This window comes from Rattus norvegicus, chromosome 15 (genome assembly GCF_021556685.1).
Source record: "Rattus norvegicus strain SHRSP/BbbUtx chromosome 15, alternate assembly SHRSP_T2T, whole genome shotgun sequence".
In the NCBI taxonomy this organism is placed as follows: domain Eukaryota; kingdom Metazoa; phylum Chordata; class Mammalia; order Rodentia; family Muridae; genus Rattus; species Rattus norvegicus.
In genome coordinates, this window is record NC_141548.1 from 41,787,474 (window position 1) to 41,803,708 (window position 16,235).

The following is a 16,235-nucleotide window of genomic DNA, read 5'->3' on the forward strand; positions in this document are numbered from 1 at the left end:
GGGGGTGAGGAAGAGAGGCTGAGGGAAAGAAGAAGGGGGAGAGGGAAAAGCAGAGGTCATTTAAGAGATGAGCAGAGAGGAGGGTTAGCCTGTGTGAGTCAGCCCTGATTTTGGTTAGATAAACCTGAAGCATGGTCCACACACAGGCTCCAGTGTGCCAGGTCACCTCTCAGACACTGCATATTTGATTCTGATATCCTGCATGGAGCGGGGGTCCCTTGCCACTTTGGGTTTATGCCCTAATATGACCAGCTGCAGCTCCTGTGCCTTGACACTGATGTATTGCCTGCCGGAGGTCAGTACTTGCAGCTCTCGCAGGAGTCCAATACATGGACACGGCCTGGGCCAGCACTGGCAAAATCGGGCGTCTGAATGCCTGGGGTGGGTGGGGCACTGTAGCTGCTGTAGTGCAGTGGTCTTTAGACTCTCCAGGGCTGATCAGTACTTCTGCAAAGCCTGACTTTTGCAGAGACCTGAGAGGGACAGGGTCACTGCAACTCCGTGTCCTGTGGCATCTCCTCCACCCTTTTCCGGCTTTCCCACTGGCCGCAGAGCATGCTCCTGGGTCTCTTCCTGCTACTTGGACTGCCTGGATGAACTTCAGTGGGAGAGAATGTGCCTAGACCTGCTGGAACTAGATGCCCCAGGGTGGGGTGGTACCCAAAGGGGGTTCCCCTTCTCTGGAGAGAAGGGGTGGGGACAATAGGGGAGGGATTTGTAAGGGTAGGACTGGGAAGAGAGGAGGGAGGGGGCTGTGATTAGAGATGTAAAGTGAATTAAGAAGGAGAGGAGGAAGAGGAGGAGGAAGAAGAGGAGGAGGAAGAAGAAGAGGAGGAGGAAGAGGAAGAGGAAGAGGAGGAAGAAGAAGAGGAAGAAGCAGCAGGGGCAGGGGCAGGGGCAGGGACGGGGGCAGCAACAGCAGCAGCAGCAGCCTCACTAATACAAAGATGAAATAACGAAAGTGATCAAGTGAACCAGCCCAGGTTCCAGCCTACAGATGGCTCCCAAGCTGTGGGTTGGGTCGGGCCGTTGATGGAGCCTCACTCCAGACTCACAACTATCACCAACAGCAATGAATGAAACTAATCACTTGGAAGCAATGTTCCCAACCTGTATTCTCTGAACCAGATCTCTCTTTGCCCTAGGGTTGCCAATGAATGTATCTACAGCCTCCCCGAAGGGCTCTCCACTGCGAGCCCAGCATTTTCACAAACCGGCACATCGCTCAGCTCCTAGGTGCTCTATGCACAGCTGCCCAATTTCCACTTAGGGAGAAATCAAGGACTAGGGCCTTCAAGTGAGGTTCCCAACGCTGTACTATGCTGGCCTCTCTGAAGCTGCATTAAAAACAACCTGGCCCTTCGGTCCCCAGCTCCGAAAAAAAGAACCAAAAAAAAAAAAAAAAAAAAAAAAAAAAACCAACCTGGCCCTAGAGCAGATAGGGTCAAATTAAGGGCCCCCTAGTGATCCGCTGTGGACCCATCCCATTTTCTCAAAGAGTCATCCCTCTCAAGGAGACTCAAGGAGAAGCACTTCTGGGAGCAATCATGTCAGTGAAGCCCGTCACTGCAAATGCCCTGGCGCCCCCACCCCCAGCCCCCAGCCTCATGGGGACTTCTGCCTCCATGGTGGATACACTGATCAAGCCTCCCAGTCTAGTGCTGGTGCCTGGTGGCTCTACTGCCTGTACCTCAAGACACCTCCTTCCAGACCAGCTCCCCGCTACACCACCCCTGGCTGGTAGCTGTCTTGGCTTTGCACAGGAGCCCGGGGGGGGGGGGGTGTGGTTGGGGATTTAGCTCAGTGGTAGAGCGCTTGCCTAGCAAGCGCAAGGCCCTGGGTTCGGTCCCCAGCTCCGGAAAAAAAAAATCACAAATGCACAGGAGTGGGGAAGGGGAGAGACCACCGGCTTGAAGGGACACCAGTCTTAGAGCGCTGCTGCTGGACCCTGACCCGAGGAGATGGGAAATGCCAGTCTATTTTATGCCGAAAGTTCATGCCCTGATGAATTTTATCTGGGGTCCTGGAGGGCAAAACTAGGTCTTAAACTCGGAGAAGTTGCAGTTCTCCGGACATTTACAGCGTCTCAGCAGTGGCCGACTAGCACGTTGTAAGCGAATTCAGTCACCGCACTGGGACTTTGAGACTAGAGAGGCATCTCCATCAAAGATTATACAGCCAGAGCTCACTGTATTTCCCTCATCACCGCCTGTGAGGTCAGCCTTATCGGTCGTCGTGTTTTAGGATTAAGAAAGGTCTTGGGAGATACCGGACTTGCTGTCACGCCTTCAGTAACTCAAGGCAGAGTCTAACACCCAACACCACTGCCTTCCGCTCAGACTGCCTCTTTCGAAGCTCACCTCTGTGGAGCCTCCACATGGGGTGGCGCGCCATAAATATTTGTGGGTCTAATTCCGGGAACTAGCCCCCACCCCCCGCTGTAGTTTCTACAGTGGGGTGTGTCCAAGCCACATCGACTCGTTATTTCATTCGTGAGTTCATTCATTCGTTCGACAGTTCTTGAATGCCTACTGTGTGTGGCCACTGGTGTTACAGCCAAAGCAGCCGCAGTATGCATTAGGGTCTCAAGTTCCCGGGCCGCAGCTCGTTCAGGGTGCGGGAAAGGGAGAAGGCTCCACTGAAAGGAAGTAGTTGGGGGACATAGGAGCGTAAAAGCCGTTCTCTGGAGTCGGAAGAAGCAGCAGGAATGAATTCCGAGAAAGGGCTACTAGCAAAAGATGCAGACTCCGACTGCGGGGAGGCAGCGGCAAAGAGAGTGGGTTGGGGGCGTAGACAAGAAGAGGAAAATCGGATAGCAGAGAACCGGAAGACTGACGCCCCTCTAGAGATCCAGAGTGCCAGTTTGGGGAGGGCACTGGGCAGACCCTGAAGTCCGGTGGACCCCACATCCACCTAAGACCCTTGGTGGCCGCCCACGTTTATTGGGGCGAGCTGACCCAAGTCATAGGTGTGATCTGTCCACAACAGCATATTGGCCGATCTAGGGACATTGATAGTGTCTTTCCTCCTCGGGTATCCCGACGTACGCTGTTTGAGTTCAGTTTTCCCTTGCTGGAGTTTTAGTGGAGTCTGGTCCCAGCGCGGAGGGCGGCCCAACAGCTGAACAGGGACTGGACCTGACTCCTGCGCCAAGCAGTGGTGACTGCGGGCCGCGGGCGCGCTCCTCCTGGCCTTGCAGCACCTGCATCCGAGCGCCGATCCCGGGCAGGCTCCGGAGGCCGAGGGGCGGACGGGGGCGGGCACCGGGACAGGCCCGGCCCCTCCCTCCCCCTGCCGGCAGGTCGCAGCGGGGACGCCGCGGCGGGGCAGCCGGGAGGGGCCGCGCCGCCCCGGAGAGTCATTGGCAGACCCGGTGGCCCGAAGCTGATAAATAAGGGCCCGGCCCGAGGCTGCTGGCCAAGTTGGACGTCGCGACCCGAGTGAGGGCCAGGTCAACGCCGGCCCCACGAGGCGAAGCCAAGTGACCCGCGTTCGGCCATGGCCTCGTTGCTGGGCGCTTACCCGTGGACCGAGGGACTGGAGTGTCCTGCCCTGGAAGCCGAGCTGTCGGATGGGCTGTCGCCGCCCGCCGTCCCCCGACCTTCAGGGGACAAGGGTTCAGAGAGCCGGATCCGGCGGCCCATGAATGCCTTCATGGTGTGGGCCAAGGATGAGAGGAAACGTCTGGCAGTGCAGAACCCGGACCTGCACAACGCGGAGCTTAGCAAGATGCTGGGTGAGTGCACCGGGCGCGAAGCTGGTGCGAGGGTGGTGCGGGTAACAACGCCGTCCCGGGGGCGGGGGATTTGAGCACTGACGCCACCGGGGCCCAAGCAAGCCACAGTGAAACCGTAGGACCAGCGCGGGGCTCTGGACTGGTCCCTTCTCGGAGTCGCGGAGAGATACCGGGTTCCAGGGGCGGGCGCAACACGAAGCGGGTCCTGGAAACTGGAACTCGAGCTCAAGGACTCAGACGGGCGGATACATTCAGCCTGGGTGGAACCGGCCTTTGCTGGAAGACTGAGGAGACTCCACTCCCCACGTTGTAAGACTAGGAAAGTCAGAAAGAGATACTGTCACGGAGGGAAAGATAACGAATGTGCGTCAACTGAGGCTGTTCGCAGATAATTCTGACTGGAACCCGACAGGCCAGAGAATTAGGGATGAAAATGCTAAAACGGTTCCAAGAAATCCGAGTTTTTGTTGGATTTTTCTATTCTCTCGAGTTCTCGGAGCAGGGTTGGGTGGGTTAATATATATAGTATATATATACATATATTTATACATATATATTAAACGTGTTTGTGTTAGTGTATGTATGTATGCATGCGCGTGCTACCTGAGTGTGTAGGGGTCAGAAGACATCTGGAAGGTGGGAAGTACATTCTTTCTTCCCACCATGAGGGTTCCAGGAATTAGACGTTCACATCTTCAGGCTCGGTGGCAAATGCCTTTACCCACTGAACCGCCGCCTCACGAGTCTTGAAGCCAAACAACTTTGAACCTCACCTTACTTCAAATCTCTTTACTCTTCAACGTGTTTCTTATTTATTTTAACCAATAAAATCCTTCAAAATATTTTGTGTTTGCAGAGGGCACCAAGGCCTGTTGTGAGAGGCATACAGGCCCCTCGACCCCACCCCGCTGGGATGGAAGCCCTTCCCTTTTCCGTAGGAGCCTGGGCTCTTTCCTTTTCAGAGTCACAGAGCAAGGGCTGGCTTTCTGCTTGTCAAAGTCCTGGGCTTAGAGAGATGGCCCAGCCCTCTGGCTGTCTGAAGGCCCCAAAAAGCAGTTGGTGAGAGTTGTGGGGTTCCAAGCACCTCTTATCCAACCGTGTGCCCACTGTGTCCAGCATGTATTGGTGAGCATTGCAGTTGGCTCCTTCCTCCGAACAGAATAATACCCCTGTATACTCCCCACCGTTAGTATGACAAGAAATAGACTAATATCTGAAACAAATTTTGTATCTGAAGCTTATATTGCTTTCTCTTTTTAAAACGAATTTTATGAATACATCTGTGGCTCAGTCCCAGTTGGGGAGAGAATGTTCCTACTTTTGGCCAGGTTTCTGATGCAGGCCCGGGTGGGAGGAGAAAGTAGGGTGGGAGCCTACAGAAGAATCCAGGCTACCCGTTTTGGGAGTAAGGACAGGGACAGAGATGTGGGAGACAAACCTTCCTTTGGACTAATTCTACCTGGGATACAACTCTAGGCTTTAGGAGAGTGTGCAGTTCATCTTCCAGAAGACATCTTTTCTCCTTTCAAAGCACAGCTCAGAAGGTGAGGGGGAAACAACAGCGCTTCCCTGCTTGTTAGAGACCCCACGGCACTAACAGGGGCAGCTGCAGCTTCCCTGTGCTCTTTCTTCCTGAGAACTTTCTACCCTTTTTGGTCATGAGAAGGAAGGCATAGATGAGAGACTCCCAACTTTTGCCACTATAGTCTTCCCTAACTTTAACCTTAAAACCCAGGTAGAGGATTTTTAGCACAGGTGAAAGTGAAGTGTTTTAGTATACCATGAATACATTAAGTGGGGCATGCCTAGTACATGACGAATGAGAAAGTGTATCACAAATTAGACATTTGTTAGTATTTAAAGTGGAAATTAGGTTTTATTAAGACTAGGACATCTGTGTACATTTGGGGACCAGAGACACATTTTATAGTCAGGCCATGGATAGAGTATGGGGTGTGTCTGGATCCTGGATATCTTGCAAGTGCCTGTTAGCCTTGGTCATAGGCTGGAAACCAGTGTCATCTCTACATCTGGTGTTGTGGACACTCTTCAAGACATACTTCTAAGTGACAGCTAATTGCAACAATTGCGGATAGTGATAGTTTCTGCCTCTGAGCCTTCAGTGGCCTATGATATCCTGACCCGTGGAGCCAGCCACTGTGGGCAAAGGCAAGGGCAGTGGGAACAGGGCCAGGGCATACATAACCCTGTGCTTAGCCACAAGTGGATTGTACCCAGTAGGGAGACAAGGTCTCTTCCTTTACAGGGCTTACACAGTCAGACTCCTTGTCCTCTTCACTAGAGGGTCTGAAACTTCAGGGTACATAAGAATCATAGGAGAGCATGCTACATTTGCAGATGACCACCTCCATTTTAGCTGGTAGCCATTTAAATGCTCCAGAAGTCATCCTTGGAACTCTCTGGAGCAGGACTGCAATCCACTGTAAGATAGAAGAGGGCTACCAAGGTGGCTTGCAATTGCAAAGGAACAGACAGGTAGGGAATGATGAGTAGAAAACCAAGTACAGGTAGCATTTTTAGCACCAATGGGGATGCACAGAGAGGATACACAGAAGGAGAGAGCCGAGCCCTGAGTTGGAAGCAGCACATGTAATAGTAAGGAAGATGGCGACCCAGGGCAGTTAAGGAGTTTGCCTCTGTGGAAAGTTATGGCTGAGCAACTGTCCTGCTATTAGGAAGGGTCCTAATTCCATGAGAGAAAGTGGTAGTGTGCACACATATTTGCGTGGATCTGTCTCTTTCTGTCTGTCTCTGTGTAAATGTTAGCTTGCAGGCCATATCTATATCTTTTCATAGTAGTGTCTATTTGACCCTCAGAGGTAAGGAATTTATGAGCCTACATGAGATTCTTCAATCTACTCTGGCTGGAGCTAGATTACCTCCCACGAGAGCCGTGAGAGACAGACATTACTAAACAGCGTGATATCCCTTCGTAAGTGGCAGGGGACTTTCATTAAAAGGCACAAATAAACACAACTGAACCCTAAAGGCTATAAGAACTCCAGCCAATGTTTCAGTCTTTAGATTTCCTTTCTCTGTTGCTGATGCTTAGGTCGGGTGGAACCTCCCTGGGACTCTCACCGGTTGGAATGGTTGGCCAGTCGGATGGTTTGGAATGAGATGATTTCTAAGCACGTTTCTCCATGATGCTAACATTGTGTGTTGCAAACAGGAAGAGTTTGTTCAGCCCTTAAGGGTGTGTGTGGTGTGTGGTGTGTGGTGTGTATGGTGTGTGGTGTGTGGTGTGTATGGTGTGTGGTGTGGTGTTTATGTGGTGTGGTGTGTATGTGTGTGTGTGTGATCTGGGATGAAAGGAGAGGCAAGCGGTGTCCTTTGTGACTGTAAGAGGGGTCCAGTGGGTGGGGCAGTGGTCAGAGGTGTTTGCACATGGGATGCTAAGAAGCACAAGGCTGAAGCAGGTGCAGAGGCTGAACCAGCAGTTTGGAGTCTGACCATGCCTTTTCTCTGGTTTGTGCAATCAGGAAAGTCATGGAAGGCGCTGACACTGTCACAGAAGAGGCCCTATGTGGATGAGGCAGAGCGGCTGCGCCTGCAGCACATGCAGGATTACCCTAACTACAAGTACCGACCCCGCAGGAAGAAACAAGGCAAGCGTCTCTGCAAGCGCGTGGACCCTGGCTTCCTCCTGAGCTCCCTCTCTCGTGACCAGAACACACTGCCTGAGAAAAACAGCATTGGCAGGGGGCCCCTGGGGGAGAAGGAGGACAGGGGTGAGTACGCCCCAGGTGCCACCTTGCCTGGACTGCACAGCTGCTACCGGGAAGGTGCAGCTGCTGCCCCTGGCAGTGTGGACACATATCCCTACGGGCTGCCCACACCCCCAGAGATGTCGCCCCTGGATGCGCTGGAGCCGGAGCAGACCTTCTTCTCGTCCTCATGTCAGGAGGAGCATGGCCACCCCCATCACCTTCCCCATCTACCAGGGCCCCCTTACTCACCCGAGTTCACACCTAGTCCCCTTCACTGCAGTCACCCTCTAGGTTCTTTGGCCCTTGGCCAATCCCCAGGAGTTTCTATGATGTCCTCTGTTCCTGGATGTCCCCCATCTCCAGCCTACTACTCCCATGCCACCTACCACCCTCTCCACCCCAACCTCCAGGCCCACCTGGGCCAGCTGTCCCCACCCCCCGAGCACCCTGGCTTTGACACCTTGGATCAGCTAAGCCAGGTGGAACTTCTGGGGGACATGGACCGCAATGAGTTTGACCAGTATTTGAACACTCCTGGTCACCCTGACTCTGCTTCAGGGGTTGGAACCCTCACTGGGCATGCCCCTCTCTCCCAGGGGACTCCAACAGGCCCTACAGAGACCAGCCTCATCTCCGTCCTGGCTGATGCCACAGCCACGTATTACAACAGCTACAGTGTGTCATAGAGCTAGAGGAATGGAGGCTGGCCCAGCCTTTCCACCCTCTCCTCCCTATGAAGCACTGAGCAGAGCAGAAACTGTAGCGTTACCACTCTTTGGTGGCAGGAGGTCAGAACTGCTGTCCCAGAGTCTTCAGTCCAAAGCCAGGATCCAGCGCCCCTTCTGTCCCTTCAAATGTGTTGGCTTCACCCAGGAAGTACAGCCTTGGGGCTGTCTGCAGTAGGGTTTCCTAGACACTTTATACCATCAGTGTAGCTGGTAGGGAGAAGCCCAATGCAATGGAGCTCCTGCTTTTGGTGTAGCTGCTTCTGATCTGTGGTGCTCCCAGTGAGAGGGACCCTGGGCCTGGGGTCCATCTTTTGTTCAGTCTCTAATGGGCAAAACCCCATTCTGGCTTGACTGGCCCAGGCTGTTCTCTCCCATACAGTGAGGACTGGCCTCATAGCCAAGCCCTTGCTCTATGGGTCTCCAAGTTACATCCTGCTCAAGGCCAAGGAAAGTGTGACCTCAGTAATGGGCAGCCTCACAGGGACCTCATGTGAACCAACTGCCCAAGGACCCAGGTTTTCTGCTTTCCCATAACCCCGTCCACAGCCACTCTAGAATTCCAAAGGAACTCCTCCAGTTGAGAAAAGGATTCACCTTTGGGCTGGCAAGATGACGTGGGATGGCTCAGTGGGTAAAAGTGCCTGCTGCCTAGCCTGATGGCCTACGCTCTGTCCCTGGAACCGACGTGGTGGAAGAAGAGAACTGACTCCTGCAAGTTGTATTCTCACCTCTGAACGCACGTGTGCCCCTACATTATATGTGTGATTGAACCTACATACACACACACACACACACACACACACACACACACACACACACACACACACACTAAATGTAATTTTTTTTCAAAGGAAAACATGGTCCCTGGTTCAGGAAATTAATTAGTATGTTCAGCTGCATCACTGAAAGCAAATTAGATTCAAACTTGTTGTTTTGCTTTCTTTTGTCCTGAGACAGGGTTTCTCTGTGTAGCCCTGGCTGTCCTAGAACTCACTGTGTAGATCAGGCTGACCTCAAACTCAAAGTTTAAGCCTGCTCCTGCCTCCTGAGCACTGGGATTAAAGGCAAGGGCCACCACTGCCCAGTATGGGATTATTTTTTAAATATATACTTTAGATACATTATTTTTGTTACATCTCAGGAGATTACAGTGTGGGAGAAATGTCCTTATGCAGGCATGCCCCTGCTCCCACGCCCCAAGGTGGGTAGCCTGATTTAGAGTCTTCTCAACTGTAGCGATGTCTCACCACCTCCCTGCAGAATGAACTAAAGAGCTAGGAACCTAAAAAGTCTGTCCACAAAGCAGCATCTTTGGGGTGTGCTGATTTCTCTGTAGCACACCCTTATCTACAGATGCAAAGGATGACTCCCTTCCCGCTGTCTGCTGCCCCTCCGTCCAAACTGGCCCCTAATTCAAAGGGCCCTACACTCGGAATCCCAGACATGATTCCCCTGGCCATGAAGGGAACTTGGTTCTTGTTCCTCAAGTGGATGCAGCAGAACAATTCACCTACCCCACTGTCCTTTGGCTGTCCCAAACAAACATACTGTGACACCCAAAGATGTCTCTGAGCTTTGGTCCCACCCCAGACATTTCCATCCCCTACAGCTCCTTTGAAGGAACATGCCTAACGCTGAGCTAACAGGCTCTTGCCTGTCCTTGGACACGTGTGTATTATTGCCTCTATGAAATGTGTTTTTATATTCTGCCATTATGTCCACCTTATATTTTGTATTGTTGACAGATTCCCCACCCAAGAAGTCTTATTATAAAATCACGTATAAGATATACTTAATCTTTATGCTATTGCTGTATATACCATTTGGTGATAAATAGTGAATTGTTGATATGATTGACTGGTGCCCAGTCCCGGATGTATATTAATAATCTCGTGAAACAGTATCACAGACATTAAGCTACTCTGTTCCATTTTTTTTCAAGAAAACGTCATATGCATGGAACAGTTATGAATATCAATTTGTTGAAAATGTTTAATTTAAATAAATTTTTTTGTACCTTGACCATTCTGTCCTTTGAAGTAGTTTTGAAAAGACAATTCTCATACTAGGTTTCAGTGCTGCCTGTAATACTGTATGTGTTATTTTCTGAATCGACTTTTTTAGTTTAAGGAGTTTCTGTTATATATGGTTTAAAATCTTTTTATGAGTCATGCTGAAAAGATGAACTTCTATTCCACATGTTAGTAATGGCGCTGTTTTTGTTGACATTGGAAGAGGAAATTCATGGCAATCCACGTGAGCAGTTTTCCTACCCCTGTTCAGTAACTGCATGCTTCCCAAGTCTAAGCAAATGACTATTTCGCTCTCTCCCCTACTTGAGTGGTGTAGCAGTATGCACTGATCCTCTGGACTAGACAGCATGTTGTCCAGGAGGCAGGTGCACAGCCCGGAATCAAGGGCTGAGACAGCTGGGCCATTCCAGGACACACCCCCAGTCAAAAAGCTCCCATGTATGGCACCTCCTACTAGCCTCTCTTCATGTAAAGAAGGAACTTTTTAAGTCAAAGATAGCCATGCTCCTTCCCATGCTCCTCTGGGCCAACGAGGGGGTCTTAGGAGGGCCCTCCTGTGCTTCTGCACATCCTCTTTGCTGACTATGACTGACAATCATTATTTAGTAGCACTGCACAGTTGCAGGGAGTGTGACAGAAGCTTGCTGAACTGTTTCTCACCACAGCGTGGGGCTAGTCATTCCCACATCATTACACAGCCAAGCACACTATAGTCCCCAGTGGGAGATGGCGTGGGACTTGCCACTCTCCTACTGGGAGATGGCCTCAGTACCCATGAGGCACATTCACATGGTAGCATTCATGGCTGAGAGCTTAGTGCTGCTCCTTTTTGGTTTTGGTGTTCGAGATGTGTCCTCATGTTGTGGCTCAAACTGACCTGGAACTCACTAGGTAGCCTAGAACCCAGACTAGCCTTGAACTTGTGGAGACCTTCTTCAGCCTCCCGGGTTCTGTTTTCTGTGCTTCACTAGAGCATGGAATCAACTGCTCCTCAATCCATGGCCATCTCAGGCCAAAGAAGAAGAAAAGAATTGTGGGTAACAACTGAGATGACACAGAGCCGTGCTGATCTGGCCTGTCATTGCACCTGGCCAGTGGTGGCAGTACGAAGGGTTCTAATGAAGTAGTATCCTCTCTATACAGAGCTCTGAATTGGCAGTATCTGGTCAAGATGTGCCGCTTGGCACTGCCAAATGGGCGTGCCTTATTGTAACACGTGGTGTGGTTACACTGGCCATGCCCATGAGATGACATGAAGCAGGCTGGAGGGTGCTCTGCTCCAAGTAGGACAGTGTGGGAACCAAGGTCTCTGTGGGTTCCAGCCAGCTGTACACTCTGCCTGAGGTACTCAGGTTACTATGTGAGTGATGTCATCTCATAGGATGACAAGGCATGACAAGTTGTTTTTCTAAAATGCTGATATTCCCATGTCACTCTTTGCCTTCAGATCTCTTCCTTAAACAGTGAACAGTCAAGGAGACTCACCTTGTGGCTGAGGAGCCCAGTATGTCAACTCTCACTTGCTTCTGTCCAGGGCAGTCTATATTTTCACAAATGTTGTAGAAAGGGAAACACTTGTGTTCTTTTCTCTAAGACACACCCCCACCACTACATCTCCTGCCAACTATACAAACCTCAGGCCTGTCACATCTGCCCAATGTTAGTTCCCCAATGGCCAATGCTCTTCTTTCCGGAAGTTTCTCTCTTGGCTTCTCCTTTCTTCCAGTGGCTCTTACTGCAGGAATACCTACAGGTCTCTGAGAATGCCGTCCTTCCCATGTATCCATGATTAACCATGGCAGCACCTTCTCTGGATACCCTCACACTATTGCCTGTCCTGTGAGACCTCGTACAATGTCCAAGTGGCAGGTCCTTATTTTCCACAGACCCTGGTAGCTACAGTGACTGGCCAGCAATGGATTCAGCTGGATTGTGTGTTCTCCATTGCCAGACCCAGAGTCGGTTTGAGAACCCTAGTTGGGTTGAATGGTGGTGAAAGACCCTATCTTCCGGGTCCATCCTCCTTGAAACTATGTTCCTAAGACCTCTGGGTGTGTGCCTCTTGGGTTCTTGTGGCTGAGGTTGGCCTGCATCTGCTGCAGTCTGGAATGGAGAGATAGGTCAGAGATGGAACATGAGCCTTCCTTTTTGAATAAATAGCATTTTCTGCTTTCTTCCCAATGGAAAAGGAAGAGAACCGAAAAAGGACATATTCACTCTGTCCCATTTGCTTCTGGGACTGACCCAGAGCAAAAAGTGACCAAAAGTAGCTTGGGGAGAAAAGGGTTTATTTGGCTTACACACCAACATCATAGTCCATCAAAGCAGGGACCTTGAGGCAGGAACTGAAGCAGAAGCCATGGAGGAGTGTTACTTATTGGCTTGCTTTGCACAGCTTGCTTAGTTTGCTTTCTTACACACCCTAGGACCACCTGCCCAGGGGTGGTACCACCCACAGCGGGCCGGGCCCTTCTACATCAATCATTTATCAAGAAAACACCCATAGGCAATTCCTCACTGGAAGTTCCCTCCTCCCAGATGACTCTAATCTGAGTCTAGAAGATGAAAAGTAACATCAGCAACAATAAAATCACCATACCTAGCAAACATCTATCTATCTATCTATCTATCTATCTATCTATCTATCTATCCATCCATCCACCCACCATCTTCTAGAATCTGTGATCTATCAATTATCTATCAATCAGCCATGTGAGCTGTATGTATCATCTTTTCCCATTTCTCTCTCCCTTTATGTCTCCTCTCTTCCTCTATTTGTTGCATTCAGTCATCTGTACACACACACACACACACACACACACACACACATACACACACCCCTATTCAACCTCCTATCAGTCTGTTATCTATCTTTTAATTCTAAATATAGACTTAGTCTTTATAGCGAATTTAGGAAAATAATATCATAAGGAAAAAAAAGTTATCTGTCATCCAAAACTTAGAGTCATCACTAGAGTTGTTGGTTTTTTGGTTTTGTCTTTTTTGACATATATTCATCTTGCTTTAAACATTTTTGGTCTAGATATATATTTTCATATGTCTTTTATGACAGTTATTTTACTCTTTACTGTTAAACTTTCCCTATATCATTAGCTTAGTTCTTCTACAAAAGCTGTTTTCTTCCTGCTTGATAAAAACCTAATAAGAACATTGAGAGCCTTGGATGGGGCGCATCGTCCACCCTTCCAGGTAGCCAGTAGCACTAAGGCTGAGACAGGAGGACAGAAGATTACAGGTTTGATGCCATTCTAGACTACACAGTGAGACTCTGAGTCAAAGAAGAAAGAAGAGAGAAGGAGAGAGAACGAAACAGTAAGAGAAAGAAAAAGAAAAGGAGAAAGTCATAGAAAAAAATCGAGAAAGAAATTTCCTTCTTGCTGTACCTACTTCCCTATGGTCGTTTTTATGTGTGGCATTTCCTGTCCTTTCCCAGCTTATACAGTTGTATGTGGTTGTGATCATGTGGACACACAACCCACTGGTAATAGCTTGTTCCACTCAACACCCTAGGGTAGGCGTTGGTCAATGATATGTCTTCATATGGCCTCCTCTGTGGCTTCACAGAACTTCAGTGAGCTGACATCACAGCTTACATATTTCACTTGGCCACCCTATCATTCTCCTGTAATTGGATTGTTCAACCTGTTGACCTTGTAGCAGAATGTCATTTACAAAAGCAATACCTCAGGACCTTAAAAAGTCGCAAAAACAATTTATAATGTTTTAAGTAGCTTTATGATTATCTATTGGCCTGCATTTATAGATATGCTTGCTAGTGTTTAGCTTGAGTTGGACATCACCTTCAGTTCCTGGTACGAAGAATCTGAAATGTTCCTGTGGATCCCGCTAAGAAAAGCAGATCCTATGGGAAGACTGGAAACCCCTTTTTCACCAGCTTTGTGTGACCAGGCCCTTGCTGCCTCCCTTTTCAGATGCCATGGACATTCCAGGGGCCCCAAGAAGGCTAGTTCTGCATGGTAAGGGGGTGACTTCAAGGTCACAAGGGTGAGCGACTAAAGAAGTACACTTGTCCATGTCTCTTTATCCCACTGGTTCTTATCACAGAAACTGAGAAAATCTCACAGCTCTCCAACAGATCTCAAGAAGCTATCTATCTATCTATCTATCTATCTATCTATCTATCTATCTATCATCTATCTCTTTCTGTTTCTCCTCTTCCCCTCTCTGTCCCGGAGGTCCCGCCTACTCCTCGCCCAAGTGATTGGTTCCTAGAAATCTTTATTCATTAGGGGAAGGTTCACAGGAAGTCACCTGAATGCGTGATTCACTCCTTGTCCTAGGTGGAATTAACATCAAAATGCAAACAGCACCAGGACTATCCGCAACATCTATCTATCTATCTATCTGTCTGTCTGTCTGTCTGTCTGTCTGTCTGTCTGTCTGTCTGTCTGTCTGTCCGTCCGTCCGTCCATCCATCCATCCATCCATCCATCCATCCATCCATCCATCTATCTATCTATCTATCTATCTATCTATCTATCTATCTATCTATCTACCTATCCATCTATCTAATTTTTGGAAAGACAGGGATACCAGTCCTGCCACCCTATCTCAGGATGCTGGGAAGGCCAGAGAACATATGTAACATTCTGAACTGTGCAAGAGAGAAGAGAGGAGAAGTGTTCCATCCCACTGTCACCTCCTCAGCCATTTTATTTGTTTGAGACAGGGTTTCACTGTGTAGTTCTTTCTTCTCTTTTCTTTTTTTCCTTTTTTTTTTCGGAGCTGAGGACCGAACCCAGGACCTTGTGCTTGCTAGGCAAGTGCTCTACCACTGAGCTAAATCCCCACCCCCCTCCTCAGCCATTTTAATTTAGAGCTCTTGGTATGCATAGGAGTTCCTGTGGATACTCAAATCCCCCGTGTTCAGGCCCGATATATAAAAGGGTGCAGTCCACAGTTGGCCTGCGTACACCTTCAGAGATTTTACATCAGATGACTTATGACACCTAACAGAAAGCTCTACTACGCAACCCCTCTTTATGCCAGTCTTTGGAAAATGATGAATAAATGACTGAGAGCAAAGCGTACCCAGGCTCAGTGCTGAGTGATTGTCCTGGGTAGAGCTGCACTGTTCACAACCGCGATACTACGTATGAGTCCTTTCAGTCTGAGTAACCAAGTCTGCAATACGGAACACTTGATTGCCAAAGCCTGGCTCTGATTACATTTTTTTATTTAAAATTTTTTCATTAATTTTTTAATCTGATTTACATCCCAATTGCAGCGTCACTCCCCTCCCAGACCTTCCCTTCCATGGCCCTTGCTCCCATTTCCCCCTCCCCTTCATGTCTGAGATGGGTGAGGTTCTCCTTGGGCACCAACCCACCCTGACACCTCAAGTAACTGCAGGACTAGGAACATCCTCTCCTGCTGAGGCCAGCCAAAAACAGCCCAGTTAGGGGAACGCAATCCACAGGCAGGCAACGGAACCAGTGCAAGCCCCTGCTCCAGTTGGGAGACCCATAGGAAGACCAAGCTGCAGATGCTACGTATGTGCAGGAGGCCTAGGCCCAGCCCCAGTCCTTTGGTTGGCGGTTTAGTCTCTGGGAAACCCAAAGGGTCCTGGTTAGTTAGTTGCTTGTTGGTCTTCCTGTGGAGTTCCTAGCCCCTCTGGGTCCCTCAATCTTTCCCCAAAATCTTCTGCAAGACTTCCCCAGCTGAGCTCTGACTAACGTTGGCTGTGGGGTTCCATCTGTTTCAGTCAGCTGCTGGGTGGGGCCTCTTGGAGGACAGTGATGCCTAGGCTCCTGTCTGCAAACATAACAGAGCATCAACAATGTCAGGGCTTGGTTCTTCCCCATGGGATGGACTTCAAGTTGGGCCAGTCATTGGTTGGCCATTTCCTCAGTCCCTGTGATATCTTTGTCCCTGCACTTCTTGTAGGTAGGACAAATTTGGGTGGAAAGTTTTGTGGGTGGGTTGGTGTCCTTATCTCTCCATTGGAGTCTTGCCTGGCTATAGG

At 49.6% G+C, this 16,235-nt stretch overlaps 1 protein-coding gene across 1 annotated transcript; it reads left to right on the forward strand.

Moving 5' to 3' along the window:
* The first annotated feature begins 3,417 nt into the window (after nt 1-3,417).
* On the forward strand, nt 3,418-10,216 carry Sox7 (SRY-box transcription factor 7). Its single transcript, NM_001106045.1, is given in 2 exon segments — nt 3,418-3,736; nt 7,240-10,216. Coding segments are annotated over 2 exon segments (1,152 nt in total). The 5' UTR covers nt 3,418-3,498; the 3' UTR covers nt 8,154-10,216.
* The last annotated feature ends 6,019 nt before the right edge of the window (nt 10,217-16,235 follow it).